The sequence below is a fragment of the Glycine max genome, chromosome 6 (assembly GCF_000004515.6).
Source record: "Glycine max cultivar Williams 82 chromosome 6, Glycine_max_v4.0, whole genome shotgun sequence".
In the NCBI taxonomy this organism is placed as follows: domain Eukaryota; kingdom Viridiplantae; phylum Streptophyta; class Magnoliopsida; order Fabales; family Fabaceae; genus Glycine; species Glycine max.
The window spans coordinates 625,281-651,995 of NC_038242.2; the positions used below are offsets into that span (position 1 = coordinate 625,281).

The 26,715-nt window shown below is 34.6% G+C and overlaps 2 protein-coding genes and 1 pseudogene across 3 annotated transcripts; all 3 read right to left on the reverse strand.

The window, feature by feature from the left end:
• Positions 1-1,243: 1,243 nt before the first annotated feature.
• Positions 1,244-12,965, reverse strand: LOC100815079 (zinc finger CCCH domain-containing protein 19). The gene is made up of 10 exons (XM_014777188.3): positions 11,973-12,965; positions 11,801-11,880; positions 9,501-9,685; positions 6,451-7,324; positions 6,225-6,352; positions 5,441-5,500; positions 5,306-5,356; positions 4,638-4,708; positions 3,528-3,682; positions 1,244-3,442 (listed from the first exon to the last, which is right to left on the reverse strand). Exons 1-10 carry the CDS (start codon positions 12,716-12,718, stop codon positions 1,362-1,364), a joined length of 4,431 nt encoding a protein of 1,476 aa, XP_014632674.1. The 5' UTR covers positions 12,719-12,965; the 3' UTR covers positions 1,244-1,361.
• A 1,094-nt stretch (positions 12,966-14,059) lies between these two features.
• On the reverse strand, positions 14,060-18,925 carry LOC106799195 (protein SRG1-like; annotated as a pseudogene).
• Positions 18,926-20,446: 1,521 nt separating this feature from the next.
• LOC100775501 (zinc finger protein GIS2) lies at positions 20,447-25,530 on the reverse strand. 2 transcript variants are annotated; one of them, XM_003527078.4, is made up of 4 exons: positions 25,380-25,530; positions 22,585-22,801; positions 22,180-22,272; positions 20,447-21,170 (listed from the first exon to the last, which is right to left on the reverse strand). In XM_003527078.4, the coding sequence occupies exons 2-4, from the start codon at positions 22,707-22,709 to the stop codon at positions 20,609-20,611; spliced, it is 780 nt and encodes a 259-aa protein (XP_003527126.1). In that variant the 5' UTR covers positions 22,710-22,801; positions 25,380-25,530; the 3' UTR covers positions 20,447-20,608. The 2 variants fall into 2 exon arrangements, with proteins under 2 accessions (XP_003527126.1, XP_040872147.1); XM_041016213.1 differs by having other exon boundaries at positions 22,585-22,871; positions 25,380-25,501.
• Between the last annotated feature and the right edge of the window lie 1,185 nt (positions 25,531-26,715).

Here is a 26,715-nt window from a genome sequence, read left to right on the forward strand (position 1 = left end):
TTGCAACGCCTCATGCATGTCACTAGGCTCGCACTTTTTTTTTTAAAAAAATTTCTGTGTAACCGAGAAATGTCTCAATTTTTTACGCAAATATTACTGCAGTTTTCTGATATCTCGTCCATGCTGGAAATCTCCACTTGTCTGTTGAAAATTGAAATACTCCTCCCCTGTGACATGTGGAGAATTATAACTTCGAGGTTGGGGAATAGCATGTTCATGTTCTGAAAAAATAAGAACAGTCAACAATCATGAAATGAAAAGATACCATACAATAAGGAGGGAGTAAGAAAAATGATATAAAGAAATAGAAATAACCACAACATGAGTTTTATTGATACAACGAAAATAACATGAGTTTTATTGAGATAAGCTTCTTAATAAATAGTTATAAAAAATAAGAAGTTAAAATAAAATAAACCTCTTTAAAAAGTTAAAATTAACTTATATGAAAGAATTTTATTTTTTTTGACAGAGGAAAGAAACTTATTTTATTTTACCCTTTTAATTTCTTTTCTTGTAAGTATTTATTGATAAGTTTATCTATATATACATGAACAAAAAGAAATGGCAATTATGCAGTAACAAAAACATATACTATAGGGGAAAAAATAGCTAGGATTTACAGGTTCTATATATTAGGCTTGTGATCCGAGTGATAACTTGATAAAATTGGAATATTTTTAGAAATTAAATATCAAAATGAGTTTTTCTAAAATATATTAAGAATATAATGAGACTACTTTGACTGTTGACTCAATTAACTCACTAACCAAATAGCTATTTCAATGTTATGTAGATTGTCAAACTAGCTAGTTTGATGTAATGTTTTTTTTTAAAAAAAAAAAAAAACTAGTTCTCATATGACATGTCACTTGGAACTTGCTAGTTGGAGTAGTGAGTCTCGTGGCATGCCATGTGCAAACTCTCTTCTAACAAGGAACACTGGAAAAATATAAAGAATACATCGAATGTTTCTTATAATATTGAGATTTTGGGTAACCAGGTAAGAGTTTGGGTAACCAAGCAAGAATCAGCTCCATAATGTAGGAGGTAATAAGTCAGCTATGTCTTTAAGAATTTGGTTATTCTAGTGTAAGGAAAAAAGGGCATAAAAAGCCTGATTATGGAAAGTTCAAGGTTTGGCTAGAGAACAAGAAAAAAATAACTTTTCACTAGTTTCTCGCATAAGTCAACTCCAAGTAACAGCGCCAAAAAGACAATTAAGCAAGACAAATAAACGAGATACTACAATGCACAAGTTCTACATACATGACGCATCCTAATACAACGTTTAGCCATGAAATTGGAAAATACTGTACAGTAAGAGATGTTTCTCTGCCACTAATTAATTAGCCCTACAACTAAGTGTGTAGAAAATCACAAGAAGTCCCCTTCCTGCAACGTCCACTCTCATAATACTTGCAGACTCCTCTTTGTCCCCCAAAAGGAGGCCTGGAAGAACCTCCTCTGCCTCCGCTGCCAAATGATGATTGCCTGTTCCAAGATTTACCACCATAACCAGAATCTCTACGATCCCCTTGGTTGGGGAACCTGTCTCCATTATGACTTTGCTCACTTCCCCACATGCCTGGATTCCCAGTCGGGGCAGCCCAACCAGGATTGGCATTTCCAGGTGCAAGACCCTGACCAGGCCCAACCCAACCTGCATTTGCATTTACATGGGAACGGCCTTGACCAGGTCCAACCCAGCCACCTGCATTCACGGGAGGCAGCCCCTGACTAGGAGGCAGCCCCTGACTAGGAGCAGCCCATCCTGGATTTGAATTTCCAGGTGCTGGCACCTGCGCAGGCATCCAGTTTACATTCATGTTGGCAGGTACAACCCCACCCCAGTTCATATTCTGATTTCCTGGCATGCCCATGCCCCAAGGCATATTGGGTTGAGCTGGAGATGGAGCTGTGGTGTTTGACTGACTACTTGAAGCTGGTGGTCTCCAAGGCTCAGGTGCAGTCATGCCCAGAAATCCAGGTGTGGGTAAACTCGCAATTGGATTTCCAGTGTTAAAAGAGGCAGTGTTCTGCACAGACGAAGCATCACCCCAGGGGGCATGGGAAGCTGGCTGGGCAGGCATGGTAGCAGGATTATTTGGTTCTATCCTTTGAGATGATGCACCTCCCCAGGCCAGTGGTTCTGGCTTTGGAACCCCAGCAGAACCCCACCCTTGAGTTTCAGCATGAGAGTTGTGGCTACTCACAACCTGGTTTTGCATATTTGCACCTGTCATTTTGATGTCAACCCCTGAAGCCACAACAGGTGCCACTGCTGTTGCTTGTGGATGTAACTTGTTATTATCCGTAGAAGCTGAACTAATACCAGGTTGTGAACTTGAGCCTTTTTCAGCATTTTGTACAGCATGCTCTGGGTGCACTACCACAGAGGCCTGCAAAACTCTGTGACTGCCTGGGAATGAATTTCCTACGAGAGACCCAGGCAACTGGACAGGTGTTGGTGACCATTTATTTTCAAAAGCCAGCCCCTTAGTCCCACCAGGAGTAGTCTGGGGAGTAGGTGAAGGAAGATTTGTTGCTTCATTCCTAACACCAGCATCAGAACCCCAGCCATTTGCAGGGTTCTTGGGGACCTCAACTGCCAATGGAGAAGTTCTATTAGCTAAAGAATTCATATTATCTTTAGATCTCCAACTTCCTCCTGTTGTTTGTCCCGGAGAACCCAGAGTACTATGTGAATTCCAAGATCCACAATTTTGATCTAATGACAGTCTTTCTCCAGCTTGAACTTCTATACCTTGTTGTGGAGACTTCCTAGAGTATGAGGATGGGTAATGTAAATCATACACCGATTGAGCTTTATCCACTATTGATGGTTCCTTAGAAAAATTCCCTGCCAAGGCATCTGTTAGGAGTATAGAATCATCTTGCTTCTCAGTGGTTCTCCAAATCCTCAAATCAGCAGGAAAGTATCCTGTGTTACTCCATTTGTGTAGTTGCACCATGGAAAATGGTCCCTGAACTTTTCCAGATGGATCCTGGTAATGCCACATCTTTTCAGTTTCATTTATTTTCACAGCTGGAGGAGTTATTCCGGCAGAAGATGGTGCTGCAGAAGCTTCTGATACAGCAGAAGAAAAAGACTCAGATGCTACCAATGGTTGGGTATTTTTAGCGCCACTTTCCAAGGTTGAAGATAGCTTTTGCCTCTCCCAGCTATTAGATAGTTGTGATTCCCGATCTCTTCCCCGATGCAATTGAGCATCATTTAGTGCCTCGTTAGCATTAGAAGCATTATCACCTTTGATTGAAAATCCCTTATTAGACAAATTTCTGCCGAGTTCATGATTCACATTAGAATAATTCCTTGTTCCACTCCAAGAATCATTTGAAATAGAACCACTTCTAGGAGAAACAATATCTCTCCCCCTCCTTCCAAATGCAGTAGACCCTCTTGGTCTCATGTAGTTTTCTGCAGGAATAGAAATGAAATTATCATTAAATGTTAGAAAACGAAGAAACAATGAGTTTACTAGTTCAAACTCTTTTAACACTACCTTGTCTTTTATCATCCACTTCATTTGCATCTTCTTCAGACTCATAACTTGGATCCATGTTTGGATCCACGTGTATTTCTGGAATTTCCTCCAACCTGCGTTGACGTTCTTCAGGTGTTTTCAAAAGCTGCAATTTCTCTACACATTCTCTGAGCGTGAGAGAAGAGTGAAGGATCAAGACAAAATAGAACTTGAGTTGTTGGTCAATTTCAAATAATCACAAAAAAATTGGGTTAAAAATAATATAATAACCACATTATAAACAAGTAGGGAGCAGCAAAACATATTATCCTAAATAAAAATGATTATTATCCATTTCAATACAAAGACTGGTGTTAGATAACATGATAAGACAATGAAAATTGTTTAATATGTACAATTGTTAACTATCACTATACAGGACTCGGACATTGACGGAGGAGAATAATTTTTAAAGCATTTTGTTTAAACATCTATTTAACAAAATATGATATGAGCCCTGAGCATATTTAAAACTTCATATACAATGGACTAATCACCTTTATGTATTTATTTATTTTGGTCACAGTTAACCAGAAAATTAAGGTCCCCAAATTGGTAGAAGGCAGTTAATAATTTACAATTCATATATGAACTTTACCATGATTAGAAACCTCATAAATGCAAAATTAAATATCAAGACTTGTAAGGGCTGAATTATTAGAAACTGACAATCTACAGACACCACACAAAAATGCAATTTGCTCGGTAATTGAGCAACTTATTAGGAAACATATTAATAAGATATTCGAGTATAGGGTGTGACAAATTCAACAGCCTCATATTTAACATGTTAAAACCAACATACCAATTCAATAATAAAAAAAAAAAATACCAATTTTAATTTTTTCATATATCTCATTCTCAAAATATGATATAGGTTTTCCCAAGTAGTTACGAAATCACAACGCACACTTACAAACACCTATAAAAGATTTTCTTCATTCACACAAGATTACATTTTAAGAATTATCAATTCCAAATTATGAGGAGCTGTGGAAACAATAAATTGATGAAAGGAATCAACAAAAAACATTCCACAAAATACTGCCAGATATATCATATTTGAACTTTCTTTAGAGAAAAGGATATTCTTTTCTGCGTCCTTTCTCACTAGCTCTATCACGGAGATGACTCAGCCGCACTGTCTCTGTTTCTAGCCACTGTAATAGAAAAATAAGCATTTGAATTACTTTACAAAGACCAGAAAATATATTTCAAAACTCACACATAAAAGGTTGTTTAGAGAACATTAGCATTAGGAAATGAAATGAGGATTTAACCAAAATACAACAAGAATTCAATTTGATAATTCAAAATAATTGGGACAATCAGTAAACTTCCAAAGTGAATGCATCAATCTTATTTGAAAGCATTTATATCATGAATAAGAGTTTCCTGAACACCATTACTAGGCCTCAACAGATTTAAGACTGAGATGATCGATGAGAAATTTAACTACAGAAAGAATATCATGACCCCTCTCCTACCAGTAATCAATGCAAATGAAGGATGTAATCAGACAGAGGATATGATGACTCTCAAGAGTCTTGTTAAATAGGAATTGAACTTTCATCAATATAAGCATATGTACAGAAACTAATACATCAATAAAACTTCATCTCTCAATTGAAGGTAATTTTCTTCAATACATCAATAAATCACAGAAACAAGGAGAGACTGAGAAATTAGGAAATTTAAGAGATGGGTGAGCACACACCACCAAACGGCTAACACTAAAGGTATAGAAAACAACTCACATCTTTTACTCTAGCTTCCTGAAGCACCAATGCTTTGTCCTGAATGTCACCCTACAAGCACAAATTTGTGTCCTCAGTACAAATACAAAGTATAACATCTGATACCTGAAATGAATTTATTGAACATAAACTTACCACAGTTAGCCGATTTATGAGGCCACACTTTATGCTTTGGCGGAGACGCTTGCATTCATCCTAACAGAAAACCAATCAATATATTAGGGAAGGAAATACATTAATCTATGCATAAGTTAATTTTGTAAAAAATATCAATTCTGAGAAAATCTAAAAATACAGATAATTTATTCACACCATCATAAGGTAAGAGTCAAGTATAAAATTAGTTATTCAAAGGAGTTATAAGGTTGGCTTGGTGGTTGAAAGGAGAAGGGGGAGGGAGAGGTCATGGGTTCAAATCCTTCCCACTAACAAAAACTAACAAACTAACAATTAACATTTGCCAATAAAAAAAAATACTCATTCAAAGATTAGTGTATCACTATCACCTCATTAGTCATCTAATGGTTTTTGTGACCAAAATAGTCCCTAAAAAATCCACACATTTATGCTTGTGAAGGACTAAAATGGTGACACAAGGACGGATTCAGTGTCATCAAGGGACTAATTAGGTGGATTGTTTTTTAAAAAACTACAATTATGGAAAAATATTTGGAGGATGAATTTAAACAGTCTATTTTGACCAATTGAAGCAACCAACAAGAAGTAAAGTTGATTATCAAATGGAATATCACCATTCATGCAATTAGGATGTGCGAGAGTTTGGGGGTTTACAATGAACATTATCATGCCAAGTTTTAAAGTGGGCAAGTTATTACTTATACAATGAATTACTCTAAAAGTTAACCAAAACTGAAGATCATAAACAAAAAGAAGGGGTAAAATGCAGTCATTGAATCACCTCTGTGAACTCCTGATTTGAGATAATATCAATTGAAACAATCTCTGTCTTGTTTAAATTTAAGATTTCTAGCAAGATTTCTGTCATCCTTTTACCAACTTTATATGGCTCTGCTGCTTTGCATGTACCTGACCACGTATATTATTAATAAGAAAACAAAAAATCAAAGTTTATTTTTATATTGCAAATAACTAAATCATGAAAGTTGTCTAGATATATTATTTACCTACAACCTGAACCAGCCTATACAAATCCTGTTTCTGACCACTACCAGAAATTCTTATTCTCACAAAAGAACCAACAACTTTATCATGGAACTTCTCTGTATCTTCAAGAAGATCTTCCACCAAGTTACGTCTTAGATAAATTAAATTAATATTATGGTTATCAATGGCTGCATAATCATCAACATTAGTTTGAAGTCCTCTCTCATCACCCTTTTTACGATTTTTTCGTCTCTTATCTTTGCCAGCTTTCGTATGTGAATTGGGATTGCCATCACCTTCCAAATGACTCATTTCAGTGTCAACAACACTTCCCTGCAGATCTTCAGCCTGAGAATCATCTTTTAGAAGGAAATGGGATTCAAGAAGCTTTAACGTTTCAAAATGTCCCACTTTTGGTTTTCCAAACAGATTTTGAAGTCTTGCATCACAAATAATCTGACTTTTTCGGCGAGGATCTCGAAGCTTATTTCTTTTAATATACTCTAGCAAAAGAGTATGCACATCAAACTGAGATAAAACAGATTTGTCTCCATTTCTCATGTGCATAACAAACTCCAAAAGCTCTGTTGAAGCCCACTCTGAGCTGTCATCTCCTTTGGAACGGGACTTCCCCCGTTTCTTGGCCTTTTTTCTTTTAGAACGACTCAAATCTGCATTCTCATAGGAGCTATCTGAATCTGATCCTCTGTCATTAGTGGCATCAAAAATTTCATCCGGTGATTCTTCTTTAGAATGAAGCATATCAGATCCCTTCCAAGGGTTTTTAGCTTGAGTGAGTTCATCAAATGTGAGAGATAGTTTTTCTTTTATATCTATGTAATAGTCCTTGAAGAGATACTCCCAGCTGTTTCTGTCATCAAAATCTATTTGTCCCTGCACCAAACATGAAAAATAATTATTAGTAGCCAAAAAGAGGTGCCCCTGTTTAATATCATTATAAATTCATATCTACAATTCTACATTTTATCTTTAAAAAAGCCCATTTATAGGGGATATGTCAAACTGCTACTGAATTAGGGGGAGACACTAACAGGCCCTGGTCTCCTAGGGATGATGTGGTTCATATTCTTAGGGGTGCATGAGGGAATCAGGGTAAGGGTTACTTTATGAGAATAAGGACAGTGCTGAAGATGATGGTTATTATGATGTTGACTAGGCAGGTTCACCCTTCGAAGATCAACTTTTGGGTTATTGTGTATTTGTTGCAGAAAACTTATTTTCATGGAAAAGCACAAAGCAAAGCATTGTAGCTAGATCCAAAGCAAAGGCCAGGTACCATACTATGGCAGCATCAACCAGTGAACATAAGTAGCTAAAGCAGTTGCTTTAGGAGCTTTAAGGGAGAAATTAATTTGTCACAATCAAGCTGCTTTACAAATTTCCTCCAACCAAGTTTTTCATGAAAGAAACACACCTATAGAGATTGGCTGTCATTTTATCAAATAAAAAGGTCATTCAAAAGAATGGCCTTGTGTCTTTGTCAACTCCAAATCCCTTAAATGACCTCAAGTTGACTTCATGTGTAACAATCTCGGTACATATGTATTTTGCATAACTTTCATCACTAGTTTACATGCATTCTTCTGTTTCATTCTTAGTTTGTGCATTTTTCCTCTACTTTTCCTTTTTGGAACTTTGTTACGCTTTTTCTATTTGTTTTGGATGGAAGGAGAGTTTTGCAGGTATTTTATTCGTTGGGTGCATGACTTAAGGATGAAGAGCATTTAGAGTGATTAGAAGTCCCTTAGACTGACTAGTAGCATGATAACACAATTTTAAAAAAAAAAATCATTTTTAACAATCATTTTCCAACATATAACAACAAAACTGAAATGGTCAGATCTCTGAATCCATCCATTTTTAATCCCATGGTTATCAATCTCAAAAAGCAGTACGTAGTAGCCATCCCCAAATATGCTATAGCTAGATAGCAGATATTGGAAAAGACCATTAATTTGAAGACTAGAAATAAAAGGTAAATAAATTTTACATTACACACAAAAATACTAAAAAGTATCCAAAAAAGTGAAAATGCATTTATAATTAATAATTAGAAGTCATGTTCTTAAACTAAACATACAAGTCAGAAACAACAAAAATTAAATAAGTATGAGCCAAATGGATGATGCTATGACTGGTTCAAGGGTGACAAATGAAGATGGAGAAAAAGGGACTATTAGAGCAGAAGGGGATGAGCAGTAGAACAGAATGAGGACTGTGGACACACACACAAAAGAAACGGAAGGGAAGTGACATAACAGAGGCAGAGCAAGTCCATGAACCTTTCCCAAGACTTCTGTGAAGAATAGAGAATGAGTTACCAATTGACAGAAAAGAGTATGTGCAAAATAAAGAAGTGGGAATGCCCAGGCTATGACAAAAAATGCAGGGCTTGGCTGGAAACAAAGCCAGTGAGCACTGGGTATTAGTAGGTTTGAGTTGAAACAGTTGAGAGAGAATTGCATGTTGCGTGAATAGGGACTTGACTGGTTACCAATTGAATGATAAAACATGCTTTATGAAGCAATTTTTCCCAAAGCTAAAAATAGTCATGTTACTGAAACAGTATTACAAAGCAAATACAAACAATCACTTTAGCTTTGAACAAGGTGTCTAAAACACATCATGTTTGTGCCAATATAACACATGAAATGCTAAAATTTTGGCCACTGTTGCCGCCACAACAGCCTTTACTGAAATCCCCTCCGCTATTTGAAACTTGTACCAGTCGAGGGCCGCTCCATGATGTTGCTATGGAGCCACTATTGCACCCTATTGATTACTATGTTTGAGCCAACAGATTCACTTGTTTGCTCATGTTAATATGCAAGCCCGGGAATGCTTAAAAATTCTAAAATGTACACCAAGAGAAAACCACAGAGAGAAGTTAGCAACAAGAGAAGTAAAAAATTAAAAACAACGAACCACAACTTTGAAACTACTTGAAGCACTGCAGAAGGATAAAGACTTATCATTCCAAAATGCAAATATAACTTTAAAATAACAATTTTCATACGACAAGAAAAAGAGATTGGGAGGGAAGTTTTACCACATTGTTTCCCTGTTCATTCTGTTCAATTAACATTACGGTTCTCATGCATGTCTCACAAAAGCCCTTGTTTCCCCTAACACATAAGATAACAGTGTCTTTGATGCACCCCTTGCACAAAGAAAACGTACATGTATAGCACATATAAGATGCATTCCTCTCACAGTTGCTGCAAAGATGCCAACCTAGGATCATGAAGATAAAAGATATGGAAAGTCAGATACAATAAGGAAATATATTGTAAAGATTATTAGGTTTTTGCAAGTTTGATACCTTGGCATTCAATATAGATTCAATTATGCTCAGAACACAAGAAATAAAATCTAATACAAATAACTGTTCTGGCTAAAGAAGCCTGTGCAAACAAGAGATGATAGAAAATATGGGGGGGAAAGCATAAACCTTCATTAAAGTGCATTTAAGTTTAACACGGTTACACTTCACAAATACAGTGTACTAATTAGTGAAATTTGCCATAGAATTGATCAAACATTTAGTGTTTTAAAATCTTTCTAACTTGTCCAGTAAATAATAAAAAAAAAAAGGATAGCTTTAACATAGCCATGATAGCAGCTCTCCTCTTAAAAAATTGGCAATGACAATAGTAAATATGAATCACCTCCTATCCAACAATCATTCACCAATATATGAGAATACATGCCAGGGTGTTGTCATGCCAAAATAAATAATGCACACAATAAAACACAATTCTAAATAACAACCATCAGAAAGTTTAAGAATTTTGATTTACTAGTAATAAATTCATAATGGGTAATGAATTTTAAAACATAGTTCAGTTCAGGACATTCATAATTCAAATATCCAGGGTGCGTGAGATGTAAAGAACAGGATTCCCTCAATGCCTCCCAAGCAAAGGTACCAGTTCACGTGAATAAATCAAGTCACAAACTAGCACGATGACTATAAAGATATGCAGAATAGACAAAGTGAAGAATCTGAACAGCCATAAAACTGGACAGGTAGTTTTTAATTATAGTACTCCAGTGAATGTTGGGCAATGAGTATGTTAATATAGAAGTGTGGCTCCACAAAAAATGGCAGGATACAGAATGATTACATACAAGGAGATATAAGTGTGGTACTTATCGAGGAAAAGATGATAGAAAAACGATTAAGATGATTTGGGTACATGCAAAGAAGATTACTGGAGAGTGGAGACTATGGTGGGAGAGTAGATAACATGATTTTAGCACATGAAAAGCCTATGTCATGGTAGCACTGCATCCACTGCTATAGCAAATGAAAAGCCGCTGTTGAAAACCGTTATACTACTTGACTCCTATTGTGACCGGGTGGCTCTGCTCTGCTATCCCACTATATTGCGCATTATTAACTACAATGTCATGAGCATACTAAAAGCCTTGACATTGCAGCCGAAATTGCAGTCATGAAACATTTTTTAAAACCTTGAATTTATTTTAAGCAAATGCTTAAAGGCATTGGTTAAGGAACAGAAAGAAGAAAAAAAATTATTGGGATGCACAAAATTGTGCTACCCACAACTTTTTTTACGCTCTCCTATGATTTCTATAATAAATATTTTCTCCTTTTAATTCCTTAACCATGACCCTTAGTCCTAAGGGTACTGGTTAGTAAGCCCTTTATTTTATATATAGTATCAAAATAAAACATCTTTTACACATACATCCAATCAGATTTGACATCATTATATTCATTAATATGATGTGGCAATAAAGTAAATTCCTATTGGATGTTTTACAATGACGGTATATAGATATTAAACTCATCTTAAAAATACTTCAAAGTAACTTCCCAAATTCCAAATCCTAGTATTACTTACCTAGATGATTTCAATAAATATTCAAACTCCAAGTCCAACTGTGAATTTTATCTCTAAAAGAGTTCAAAGAATCATAAAGCTAAAGTAAATACTATTGGGAAAAACCCAAATCCCACATCGGATAGAAGTAATAGCAAGATAAAGTATATAAGTGGAGGGAAATTCTCACCCCGTGAGATAGCTTTTGGGATTGAGTTAGGTCCAAACCCACATTCTAATACGGTAAAAAGCCTATCCTAGATCCATTAAATGAGTCACACGCTATGTTATCTACGCACCAAGCCCAAAAGTATTGGGCGTAACGAGGTGTATTGGAAAAAACTCAAATCTCACATCTAAGTAGAGGACAATCCTCACACCATGAGCTAGCTTTTTAGGTTTGAGTTAGGCTCAAATCCACATTCTAAGAATACATAAGCAAATCAAAGGACAAGGACAACAAGAACTGAGACAACACAGAACAAGGTATGAAACATACCGCAATTCCACTTTCCCTTGGCTCGAAAGAAGGCCTCGTCACGATTAACGCAGGAAGGATGGTAAGCCTTGGGGCATCCCCTGTTCAACTCCAAAGAAAAAGCAATGAATTTTCCGAATAATAATGGATAAAAATAAATGCGGGCACAAGTAGGTAACAAATTGAGTGTCACCTGCGGTCACAAAGCACAAGGTCACCCCCATCGAAGCAAATGAAACAAACGTCCTCCTCCATCTTTTTCCTTGATGCAACTCTCCCTGTAGCCTTAGCATTCTTCCCAGCGCCACGCCTCCTCTTCCCGCCACTCACAGCGGCACTCTTCTCCGACTTCTCTGTGTCTTCTGTCATTGCCATTCCACCATCTTCTTCTTTTCCTTGCTTCTCTTCTTCTTCTTCTTCTTCTTCTTCTTCTTCTTCTGCTGCTGCTTCTTCTTCTTCTTCTCCTTCTTCTTCCTCATCTTCTTGTTGCTGTTCTCCTTCTTCCTCCTCATCTACTTGTTGCTGTTCTTCTTCCTCCCCCTCTCCTTCTTGCTCTACGTCCTCTTCTTCTTGTTGTTGTTCGTCTTCCATCAAAGCGTCTTCATTTGTGTTCCTGTCCTCAATTTCGTCGTCTTCGGCATCAATTGCCAAATTCGGTTCCTCTTCCACCATATCCGTCTCCAAAGCCACGTCATCCACATCAATTCCTTCGTTCGCCTTCTCCTCAATCATCTCGTCACCCGCTACGTCCGTCACTTGCGTTTCGGCGCCATCGTCGGACACCGCCAGCGCATCGGGTTCAACCGCCACAGCCTCCGTCGTCGTTGCCGCCGCCTCTTCAAGGTCAACGGCAGAGGCGTAGGGGAGATTTGGCAGGTCGGTGTGGCATTGTGAATCAGAGTGTTGTTGGAGTGGAGCTTCCTCGTTTTCGACGTCCATGGAATAGGGATTGGGAAATCCCTATGAACGAACTAGAATTGAAATCTTGTTTAATTTAGGAGTAATTGAATTATTATTCAGAAAATGAGAACAAGGAAAGGGGGATTTGTGCGTGTGGGGGGGGGGCTATTATATAAAAGAAGGAAACGGAATGTGACGGAGAGGGGTGCGAATGCATAGCGAAGTGGTTCTCGTTTCTGCGTCGTGTGTTTCCCAAAGACCAAACTATCCTTCATTGCTACACAGAATCACCATCTTGCTACTGTTGCGTTGTGCCCTAGCCCCTACCATACCTCAATGGTCCATCTTCGGCCCGATAACTTGGCCTGCACTTGCGTTTTTCTTGCGTAATTCAAAGTAATCTTGTTTTTCGACCTTTTTTCTATTGGCACCTCCTTGACTTTATCCATGTTTTTATATTTTTTATAAAATAAAAATATATTTCTCCAAAATTAATTTAAGGAAGATATATTTGAAAAATATTTAGATGTGGTATGTATTAAATATATTTCAGAAATTAATTTTCAAAATGTATTTCTAGAACTTCATAAATTTTATGAAAATTAATTTCTAAAATATATTTTAGTAATTTGCAAAAAAAATATAAAAAATTTCAAATGTATCAAATGCATTCAAAAATTTTATTTTTTGAAAGAATTAAATTTATTTTAGATATTCAATTTATTTTTGAATTTTAATAAATGCATTCAATATTTATTTTTCAAAGTGTAAAAATACACGGAGTATTTTCTCACCCCTTTTCTCTCAAAAACAAAAAATCTCACCCCTTTTCCATTTGCACCTCCATTAGTTGTTTTATACATATTTTAATATCATTCCTAACAATTAATTAGGAGAATATATATTTGAAATTGATTTTCAATATATTTTAAAACCGCTTATGAATTTTCATGATATGTTTTTAAAAATTTGTAAATTTTCTGAAATCAACTTCTAAAATATATTTTAGTAATTTGTAAATTTTTCAACACTGAATTTTTAGAATGAGAGGCAACAACTATGAGAAGAAGGAGAGGAAGGGAGAGTACAAACAAAAAATGAGAGCCAAGAGGGGATTGCGGCACAAGGAGGTTAGAAAAGAAAAATAATCATGACAACAGGACAAGTTAGTAGCAGATTTGACTCTATCTACCTTCATCCTCACCAAAGACACGGTGAGTATAAGTTTAGGTTTAAGAGAGACAATCTCATATCTTCAAACTTAATCTTATTTTCGTCTGAAGTTGTGGGAAATTGGCCAAACTTTTCTTTAACTTTAGTTTACTTAGATATTTTTTAATATATTAACTTAGTGATTATATTATGTTCCAATATAAGCCAATGATACTCCACATCAATATCATGCATCCTAAAAAAACATACATCTCAACCCTTAATTACTCTAACAAATCATGAATTCAATTTATACTAGTCTAGCGGGCATAACTTGCAATTTCGTTACACTGAATTTGTTAAATTTCCAGTCTCTCTTCCTTAACTGCTGATAAGAAAAAGACTGTCTTATTTAACTAATCCAAGAAGTATTCAGTTTCATTGTTAAATCTTTGAAGCTTCAATTGGTCTTTTTCCTTGGTGATAATACTGGAAATAGATCTCAGAATAATTTTTCACCGGTTTAATCTCTTTTTCTGAATCCGCGAGGCAGAATATTGCCACTGTGAGCCTTTCCTTTTCTGAATTTATCACTGCCCTGTGTATTGGACTCCGAAAAATTCCATTGCTCAGTATCTGTTAACAAGTTCTTAGTCAGTCCTATCAGTTATCATGGACAAGCTTTGCTGTTGTATCAGTCAACTCTATTGGCAAGTTTGCTATTTGCATGAACATGAAGTATAAGACCCTATCTGAATAAACTTCTCACTAAACACTTAAAGGAAAAGAAAAAAAAAAGAAAAGAAACTTCAATTATTACCTCTGTTTGATCACCAACATTAATGACGAGAGCATCAAGGATGATTGGAACTTTAAACCACTGATCATATTTGAGGCCTTGCAAGCCTTGTACTAGTTTATCTTGCAACAGAAAAGTAATGGTGGATCCATCCGCATGTGGCTTCAGGCCGAGAACATGATCAGGCATTGGACATGGAGGGTAGTAGTTGAATCTCAGAAACATAACATCTCTCTCTCCACATTCATTTAGGAAGCAATCCTCTTCCAAGTTCAGTGAATTTGTCATGGCCTTAATAATTACTTCAGTTTCAGCCTTATACTTTCGGTATACTGTAGGACAATATTCCTGCATTGAGATTAAATACTCGTGTCACTAGCCCAAGAGAAATGGAGGAAATTGCTCATTCCTTTGCCAAAAATAATAATGCTATGCCCGTGCCCAATTTGGATGAAGTTCTAAATACGCACTTGTAAAAGAAGAAAATTAATAAAGAGATAAAATGGGTTGGAGCTACTAGAGTACCAGCTAGTTACTTCATGTAAAAAAGAACATTCATTGAGAGTTGGAGGGGACAGGAATGTATAACTGAAATCATTGGGGTTTTGAGGCCAAAATTTGAACTTCCTCTGATCTTCAGGAAGCACTTTCAGGTATACTCTGTCAGTCCAGTCAAGCCTTTGATTTTCTGAATATATTATATCATTGTCATATCCTTCAATATTGTTTGGTTCCCTTTCCCTAGCACATTTTTGCTTTTCTTCCTTTGGAAGTTGAAAGAATTTCTTTGAAACTTATCTCATTTTGTCTAGAAATGAGCTTTTCATCCCATGGTTTATTGCCTGAATCCCACAAAATAATTGACAACATCATTACTAAGCAATAATAAAGTAATTAAAATGGATGAAGGGAAACCTGAAAGCAGCCCCATGAATTGAGTGCATGGTGGAGTTTAGCAAGCTCTTGCTGTGCTGTAGATGGAGATGAGAGGCGATGAAGGTGGATCACCGGAATGTCATCATCCTGTGCATCACGAAATCCTCCACCACCTTCCTTGTAGATATAGTTTTTTGGCTGATTTTCAGAATTCAACACCAAGTCTTGGACAGGTTTACCAACTATCTCCACCTTACCCGATTCTGCCATCACTAAGTGGGGAAGATTGTGTATTGCCTAAAGAGCCAAATTTTATGTTTTCTGTCGCCTGCATCCTCTTTTGACACTAAAAGACACGTGTTGTTCCTATGAATGAAATCAATCGGACAAAAATATAAAGATTTTCTCTCAACATTCTTTTAAGAGTAAATTCAATGATCCAAAAAAATATAAAGATTTTCTCTGAACATTCTTTTAAGAGTAAATTCCAATGATCCGGTGGTTTGTTTTTATTACATTAGCTATTAGCTATCGTTATTTTTTTTAACCCCACAAAAAATATCATAATGATTGATGTTTTGTTTCATTGGTCACCTTTTGATATTTTTTTTTTTTGAAAGTTATTATTTGATGTTTTAAACGTGAGAAACACATAATTTTTAATGGATTATTTTTTGCTTAGAATGTTCTATTCGTTTTTTTTTAACTTTGTAATTGTTCCATGTTAAAATAGCTATCAAGAAATTCATGTGTGTAAAATGATTTATATTAAATTTTAACAAACTGAATTAAGATTTAAAGTTCAATTAAGTAAATCTAAAAAATTGTATTTAATTGAGTATTAAAATGGTTGTTGACAACATTTTTTATCTCACTATTTATATATTATTTTCTTTTATTTTTGTTTTTTTCCATAAATGAATATTTTTTTCTTTCATTAGATTTACTAACGGAGGTTTCATGAAATTAACAAATAAGATTAAAAGTAATAAAAAAAATAACAAGCCGAATAAAAAGAAATCACATGTTAATTAACTCTTCTATTACCGCATATTTTGTTTTCGTTTTAATATGCATCATATATTATACTCTCATTTATTTACGGCGCAAAACTTTAACTATGGTGTATGTTTTTTTCTTTACAGAAATTATGGTGTATTTATTACTATAAGGGAAAATGTGAAATACTATCCTCAAATATACGTAGAATAATCTCTCTGTCAATTCTTTTGTTAATATTTGGCAACATGAGATATGACTAACTTCCGTCAAATTATTTAATTTTTTAAATTTTAATTGCTAAAATAGATCACTTTATTTCACACTCTTTTAAAGTACCCATATCAAGTTATCTATCAACCGTTAATACTACTACTAGGATCATTGAATGTCACCTCCAAGGACGAAGTAACTTCTTATTATTTGGTGAAGTCCTTTCTTTTAATAACTACCGCACCATTAGGGATACACTGTCGACACCGATGGTACCGGAATTTTGATTCAGTGACTCTGGGTCACGGTGACTTCCGTTAACAATTACAAAAAGTTGAAGTTAAATGCAATTACCTTTCAGCTTTTATAATATTGTGCAGATAAGCACCGTGTACTTTTCAGCTGCACACAAATAAAACTTCATAGTCCATACATCTCAATCGTTAAGTTATCTAACAAAACACGAATATAATTCCCTTTTGTTTAACTAAATTCCGAGAAGCATTCAGCTTCATCGAAAGTTAATCTTTGAAGCTTCCATTGCTGGTAATACTGGAAATAGATCTCAACATAATTTCTCACCGGTCTGTATAACACTGGCCTTCACTCGTTGACTAGCTTATCCACCGGTTTAATCTCTTTTTCTGAATCCGGGACGCAGAAAATTGCTACTGTGAGCCTTTCCTTCTTTTTATTTATCACTACCCTATGTACTGGGCTCCGGAAGATTCCGTTGCTCATTATCTGTTATTCACATTCAAAGGTTCTGATTCAATCCTATCTGTTATCATGGACTAGCTTTTTTGCTGTATCAATCAACTCTATTGATAAGTTTGCTCTTTGCATGAATGTAATGATGAAATTTTAATGATAAATGACACAGTTGTAGTAGCTCGATAGCACATAATAACAATCATAAAATGGTGGTTAGAAAGTGTGTCCAAAGAGAGATGGAACGCATGTTTGTTAATTCAATTGAATCAATTAAAATATCATAGGATTGAGATGAATCAGAGGCTTGCAACATAAGCCTAAACAATTGATATTCATCAGTTAAAATATCATAAATTTTATTTTATAATTGATACTAATAATCTAAAATTTAATTCAATAATTAAACAATGCTAACCCACAAAATTCTAACTAAAACAAGAAGGCTCAGTTATTACCTCTATTTGGTCACCAACATTAATCAGGAGAGCATCAGGGATGATTGGAATTTTAAACCACTGATCATCTTTGAGGACTTGGAGGCCTTCTACTTCTTCATCTTGAGAAAAGTTATGGTGGATCCATCAGCATGTAGCTTCACGTCGAGAACATGATCATCAGGCATTGGACATGAAGGGTAGTAGTTGAACCTCACAATCATATTAGATCTCTCTCCACATTCATTTAGGAAGCAATCCTCTTCCAAGACTAGTGACTTTGCCATGTCTTTAAGGATTACTTCACTTAGCAGCCTTAGGCTTTCGGTATATTGTAGGACAGTACTCCTGCATTGAAACATCCAATGAGATTAAAAACAATGTAATGTGCAATTGATAGAGGAGCTAATACTTGTGTCTCTAGCCCAAGAGAAATGGAGGAAAAAAATAATAATGAAACGAATAAAACTTAGATAAACTTCTTAACGAGTAATTAATTATAAGAAAACAAAATTAAAATATGAAACGAATAAAACTTATCATAAGTTAAAATAAATTCATGTATCTTAGTTTTTGCAAAAGTTAGATGAGAATAGTTACAAAAAAATTAAGGTTTGTAAATTGATTTTAACTTATGAAAAAAAAATTCTTTTTATTTTTTCTCTTATGAGTATTTATTGAGAAATTTATTGTAACTGAGACATTATTCATGCTTGTGTATTTTAATTTAAAAACTTAAAACAGTAGTGCTTGTTGGAGCTACTAGAGTACTTGTTACTTGATGTAAAAGAATATTCAGTGTTATACGACAAGAATGTATACCTGAAATCATTAGGGGTTTGGGGCCAAAAATTGAAGTTCCTCTCATCTTCAGGCAACACCTTAAGGTAAACTCTGTCAGTCCAGTCAAGCCTTTGCTTTTTTGAATATATTACATCATTGACATACCCTTTTTCTCACCATGTCCAGAAATGACCTTTTCATTCCAGCATGATGAGAATATCATTAGTATCTACTCCAATAATTTGCTTTGATACCAACTTATATCGATAACAGAAATGAAGTCAACTAAATTTGGTAATAACCCGATTTCAAGCTTACTAGAATAGCTCTCTCGCACACTTTAGTGTGATATTTAAAGTAAAGGGAGACCTGAAAGCAGCCCCATGAATGGAGTGCATGGCGGAGTTTAGCAAGCTCTTGTTGTGAAGTAGATGGAGATGAGAGGAGGTGAAGGTCGATCACCGGAATATCATCATCCTGTGCATCACGAAATCCAGCACCACCTTCCTAGTTAGTACATGTAATTTTTTGGCAGATTTTCGGGATTCAACATCAACAGCAGCTCTTGGACAGGTTTACCAACTATCTCTTCTTCGCCCGATTCTGCCATCAAGGAAGGTCAACGGAATGAACTTGGGAGTTGGAAAGAGGCTTGCTTTTATTTTATGTTTTCTGTTGTCGCTCACGCATCGCTAATATACTGCTATTTTCACACTAAACATATTTCTAGGGGAAAAAAACATTAAATTAATTTTTTTTTCTCTTTAATTTATTGCTTAGATTGAATTTGATCTTTAATTTTTTTTATTTAATTTAGTTTTCTAATTTTTAAAACTAATTCAATTTGATCATTTAAGTTTTTTTTAATTTAGTCCTCTAACTTTTCTAAAATCGATTCTTTTTTTTCTAAATATATATATATATAATGATAATTTAAAATTATTTAATAAAAATCTTGAATTATCGTAAAGTTTGATTTCTTATTATTTAAACTGAAAGAACAAATTAAATTAATTTTAAAAAATTAAAGAATTAAATCAAATCTAAAAAATAAATTAAAAGATAAAAATTAATTTAACAAAAAAAATGACAAAATATGATGATTTTCTCTTCTTTTCTTTCATTTTTTTATAAATAAAATCAAGATGCGTTTAACACCGTATTTTATTCTTGCAAGCAGGCAGTTTTGTTTAATTTCTAATTTCTTAAGCCAGAGCTTTTGGGTGATTTTAAAGTAATTTGGGGAACAATTTATAATTATAAAATCTAATGGATAAATCACACCGGATAGTTAGAAATTAGAACAAATATCACAACCAACACATATGCCGCAAAAAAATTACCGTAACTAATAAAGTAGAAAGACCACGTCTTATTACCCAATTAACCTTATAAAGACCTCGTCCAATCTACAAAGAAATCCCAAGCTACCGTTTAGCCATTGGGATTATGTGAGTAAAATATTATTATGGGATAAAATGAAAATAAATAATAAATTATTTTATTATTTAGACATTTTTATGATGAAAAAGAAATAATTTCATCACAGATCAAATTAGAGAAGGAAAAAAATATTTCATTTCATTTATTTTTAATTATCTAAGTAATAAAACTAACGACATAAACCATGTTATTCCATTTCATTTGGGTAATCCAAATAAAACCTTGGGGCCTTGGGGCACAAGGCTGGGGCTAATTTTAAAAAAACAACAGATCTTTTAAAACTAACGACATAAAAACTTGTACTGAACCAATAAAAAATAACCTCATCAGGCAACCCAATGCATCCCATACATGTTTTACCAGTAGCAAATTCTTATTCCCAGCACAAGCATTGTCATGTCTCTAGCCAGTTAAAAATAATAAGGCAAAAACACATACACTACCAAGACTCAACAATCTGTCCTCGGCGAGAAAATCACAGAAAAACATCCATATAACTGGTAACGCATACCATCATCAGTACCTCCTGGGGTAGCGGTCCATAAACCGACCCGAAGGGCACTCATATGCCAGGTGACCACGACCTCCACAATTGTGACAAATCATCAAGGGGCCCATGCAATCCCTACTCATGTGACCTAATTGCTGGCAGTTCCTGCAAACAACATCTCGGTAGCCACCGCCGCCGCCACCACGAGCACCGCCGCCGCCACCACCGCCACCACTGCGGTCTCCAAGAACATTGGCTTTCGGACACTGTCTAGCCACATGCCCAGAAACATTGCACAAATTACAAATTGGATCGTTAGGACAATCACGTGCCAAGTGGCCTGTCTTCCTACAGTTGTTGCAAGCCTTCTCATTCGTACATTCCGCGGCAATGTGCCCCTGCTTATAACAGTTGTTGCACAACCTCAAGTCCCCTGGAGGCATTGGAGGGGCTGAGCATTCCCTAGCACGGTGTCCAGCTTTACCACAGGTGTGGCAAATGCCCTCATTTGGACAACTGCTGGCCATGTGGCCAGGTTCTTTACAGTTCCAGCACAGCGACTTTGTGGTACATTCAGAAGCAATGTGCCTGATCAAACATTCAAAACCAGAAACATAAAACCTTGTAAACAGATATTCTGATATAAATAAATAAACAAACAAATGAAGTATTCTTTTAAATAAAGATTTGGACGTAAATGTCAAACAACACACATTTCAAACTTAAACTTATCAAAAGATCTGGTAATGGCAAAGTGAGTCATCCTTTGTTTTCCCCTCGCATATTGGCTCCAGTAACAAAGAGGCCAATAATAACAAAATAAAGAGCTAATATTCTGCCATCAGATTCAACAAGCAAAAAGACTTTCATCCAAAAGAAAATATGAAGCACATGGCACTAACATAGGTGCAGTATCAATAACAGTCAACAGTTAGGCACCATGAATTTAGAGGTGCAATTTTGAGACGGAATCTAACAGGTGAATCAAAGCAAATAATACTATTTTTTTCTTTTCAATTTTTTCAGACAACACAACAGATACTGAGATGCCTCGTGAAGGATGCAGCGCTTTGATAATCAATAATACACAGTAAAGCAATTATTGAACCCTAGCCTTCTGCCATCCATGAAAAGAAGAAAAATGTAGAGAAAAGGACAGACTAAAATTGAGGAACAAAAGCAAAACCCCATTATTAAACAAATAAATAAAAATGAACAGAAGATGAATGATAATAGGTAAATTCCTGAAAGTTAACCAGAGTCCAATTAGGAGCAAAAAGAAAAAATTACTAAAAGGTAAACAAATTTCACCGCAAAAAAATCTTCAGAAGTAATGTAACTAAAGTGTAATTGTACTAATTGGTATCTAAATATAAGGAAAGAAAATGTAACTGAAGTTGAAAATAGCACTGACACAATAGACCTGTTAACTAACTTCCAACATAAGAAACTGTATTAGGCACCCCTCCCCCCCACAATTTAATTTAATCATTTCCTGAATCATCTTTCATCACATGAAACCATTATAATTCAGAGCAAGAAGAATATTACAGAATTAAATGCTAAATTCTTAAGAAACATAGAATGAATTCCATACCCAGGGAGGCCACAGTTGTGGCAAATTGCAACATTCGGGCATTCTCTTGCATAATGACCAGGCCTCTTGCAGTTCTTGCACAGATTGTCTCGGCTAACAAAAAAATCAAATTAGTTTTGCCACTGCAAGAAATGCATGCTCATGTTCCAAATGTCAAATGGCATTGAATAAATGCACCCCTTCTGTTACTTAAAGTTCCAAACTACAAAGCAGCAGCCAGAAAGAAGATTGCATACCACAAGAACAGAAAATAAATTGGTCATGCTTAGGGTTTTACAAACAGCTTACTAAAGATTCAAAGCATCTTCTAGTAAAAGCATACTTCAATCTTCTTCGGCTTCCCTAACCAATGCATTTAAGTAGGAAAAACAACAGCTTATAAATAGTTAAAATCCAAAAGAAAACCTGAAACCCCGACGTGAATCTCTCCTGTAAGGTGCATCTCGATAGGAAAATCGATCAGAGCGGATCTTACGGTCCATTGGGCTCCTGCTTCTGCTCCTGCTCCTGCTGCGGCTGTCTGAACTCATTTTCCACTTTTTTTTTCTTTCCTACCCTCTACCACAACTGATCGGCAAAACCACCTCCACCACAACCAACACCACCAGCCACTGCCTCCTTCCTGTCCACATCACAACCAACATCCAATATCATCCTTAAGCCAACTAGCCCAGCCAAACCCCCTACCTCCCCTTCAAAATATAAAAACCGCAAATTCCAACAGTATACAACATGAAATTTCAACAAGCAATCCATCTCACATTCACATCAATCAAATACCACTGCACTCAGCACCCAAAGTATAGCAAGCCCCTAGGCTCCATTCTTCATAATATTCACGTGCTTCTCACAAATAATAACATTTCCAACATAGGATCACTCTACCTTTGAAAAAACAATAGAAAGGATATCACTCCATCTTTTGGCGAAGCTAACCCAGTAGTGAAGATGGATAAGGTAAAATATTGTTTCACACACAAAGTCATCTGGAAGCATAGTTTTGGTTCGGGAATAGTGGAATACTATTTTCCTTTCAAGGGGATTCAGGGATAAAATAAAGCAAATGACCACTGAGAAAGGAAAGGAAACACACATGGTGATAGCGAGCTACATCTTGCAAGTGGAAAATACAGGTGCCTTTAAAATAAACACATGTTCTTGGGCAGACTTACCCTCCTGAAAGAACTACATCTTCATGTTGATTAAGTGCTATATAGGACCAGATTAACCCTATTCAACAATGATGTCATGATAAAAAATTCTAGATATGCAAAAGGAAGAAGCAACTTTAAGGGGTGTATTAGATTAGGATTTTAAAAAACTATTTTGGCAAAAAATATCCTGTAGATTTAAAATTTAAAAGACTATTTAAGAATGTAATGATTTTTAAGATTTTTTTAAAAGACTTTTATGATTAGGATTTTGTAGTTCAGATTTTAATGGATTTACAAAATATGAATTCATAAGATTTGAAAGGATATTATGAATTTTTAAGATTTTAAAGGACTCCGTGAATTTTTAAAAAACATTCAAAATTATTGATAAAGATCCATGAATTTTGATCACCTTATACTTTAAATAAAACTCATCTTATACAAAGAACCTAAAACTTGGTACATAACAAATCAATTTCCCCTAGCATATTTACAAGCCCAATAAGTTCATTTCCCTTCAATCATCAATTATGTTAATTGTATAAAAATTATATACCACAATGTTTGTTAGTAGTATAAATATTTGTAATCATTCCCACAATAACGATCCTACCAAACAAAAAACATGTCCAACAATTGTTTCAAACCTCATTTATATATTTATCGACTTAAACATGAGTCAACTACTCACGCTCATTAAAACTATATATTTCTCATGTTCATATAAATTCATTTTTGTTTATATGTATAAGCATGTAGTCAAGATGTCACTCCAAATTCAAAAAATTGGAAAAATCTCTCATATCACACGTTTAAGGACATGTTGACCATTAGTCAGAAAGAGTAAAAAAAATTATGAATGTTTACCGCTTTCAACAAAGAGACACAGGGGATTATGTGTGATGGGAAAAGAAAAGCATGACAATTTGTAAGAAAATAAAGAAAGAAAGTCTCATGAAATCTCAAAGATGTTTGGGTGAAATTGTTTAATGTGTATTTTCTCATAAAAAGTCTGACAAAATCCATTAAAATCCATCATAAGAAATAATCCATCAAAATTTGTATCCTTTTGAATGCCAGAAGACTTTTTTTAAGTTGTAAAAAATCTTAATTTAATACAAACAGACTTTATTGAATTTCTTAAAAAGCCCTAATAGTCTTGATTGAATAACACAAGACTTATTTCTATTATTTAAAATCCTTTGAAATCATAATTGAATAGTTTAAAATTAAAATCTCCTGAAAGAACTACATCTTCATGTTGATTAGGAGCTATGATCATAGAGTGAGACACAACATATGCAGATAAATGTGATGAATGATAAAAATACAAACAGTAAACATTATTGTTGTCAACTAGCTCTCAACAATCACCACTCACCACACGGCACTCAGCGTTGATCTCTACTAAATCCAAGCAGTTCTAGTGCAGGTAACATAGGAATATCCTAATTAGCTGTCCGTGGTTAGTTCCAGTTCCGAACAAAAAAATTATTCCCAACTCCATTGGCTCCAGAAGTAAAACAGCTCCCTGGAATTTCACTTCCCAGTTCCCACAGTCCACCACAGCTAAAAATTTATTTCTCACATACAAAAACATCAATTCACAAATTTAACTTCATTATTGTTCTTTTATCTAGATATCATCCACGGATTCAGTGCAGGAAAATTAAGCTGCTCCTTTATACATACATCCGAGCAAAGTTCCGCTACCAGGAAAATTGCTCAATCTTACACGTAGAAACATAGATCGTTAACCATTACCGAGGAAGCACACATCAAACGCACATAAATCCGTTACGTCCCAACTCTACAGATTCGGAATCGGAACCCTAAGAAGAGCCGATAACAGTCAACACCACAGGGAATCAAGGCGAAACGAAACCCCAAGCATCAATATCGGAAAATGAGGGAAAATGAAGGAAATCGTACCCAAATTCGACAAAATGAATCCGAACCGAATTTAACCCTAACCCTGACAGAGAGTCGCATCGCAATAAAATAAATAATAATAAAGCATAAGAAGAGAAGGGTTAAAGGAAGAACCTGAGCGCTACGGTAGAAACACTTAACGGAATCGGCTGTTTGGCGAAAATATGAATGATTGGGAGCAGATGCAACGCGCTATTTGCAGCAGAGCAGCCGCAAAGTTGGTTTTTTTTTTTTGTTCTCCTTTGGAGTTACGAACGAAGGTTATAAATAGTTAAAAGGATAAATAATCATTTTTTTATTCACAAATGCATCCCAGAAAAATGAAAATATAAAATTTAGGTTGTGAAAATGTAAAAAAGTATAAAAATATATCTGATGTTTAGCTTTTGTCATCATTAATAAAATAACATACTTGACACACATGAATGACGAATGTATATTTGACACGCTTTTTTATATTTTTAGGAACTAAATTTTGTATTTTCATCAACGCATTTGTTAATGAATTACACGAGACAAAAATATTATTTACCCACTCATATTCCCAAATAGTGGGAAGACAAAAGTCAAAAAAATATTATATACCAAATATGTGTCTATATTGGTAACTAGAGATAGTCACATCACAAGTTTATCCCTTCGTCCCACGTAAGTTATTTTATTAAGAGTGACGGATGAAAGTTAACAGCTGAATATATCTGTCATGTCTTTTAAACTTTAAAAACTAAATTTTATATTTTAATTTTTCACGGATACATTTGTTAACAAAATACATATTTAAGAACAAAATTAACTATTTAATCTAAATAAAATATTATCGCCTTAGTCATACAAGACAATGCTACCTTTGTCCTTTTTTCTTTTCCTTATTTCATGTTGGGTTAAAATGTATTTTTTTTTATTATTTTTTATATATTATTTTAGTTTTTAGTTTTTAATTGAGATATTTTTTATTTTTTAAAAATTATGACTTTAGTTTTTTTAAAATGAGACATTTAATTACTAAATTTTAAAAAATTTGTGATTTTGATTCCTTTATCAATTTTAGACTTAATTATATTTTTTCAATTATTTTTTAATAAATTAAGCTTGTTAGTAATTAAATAATTTAAAAAAATATTTGTCATGTGAATAATAAATAGACATTTATCTGTCAAAATTTATAGAGTACATAAATCAATGTTTGAAATTGATCATAAGAATTAAAATTGTAAAAAAAAATTAAAACAGAAAACAAAATGTCTCAATCAAAAAATGAAAGTCTAAAACGGTTAACTTTTTAAAAGTAGAGAATGAAATGTTTCAATTAAAAAATAAAAAAAATAAAATTATAAATTTAAGAAAATAGGAAGACCAAAACTATATTTTAGCATTTATGTTTTTGGTGACAAAAAATTGAGATTTTTTGTGTTTTGTTTCTTAGTTTTGGATTTTTTTAAGGGTTAGATCT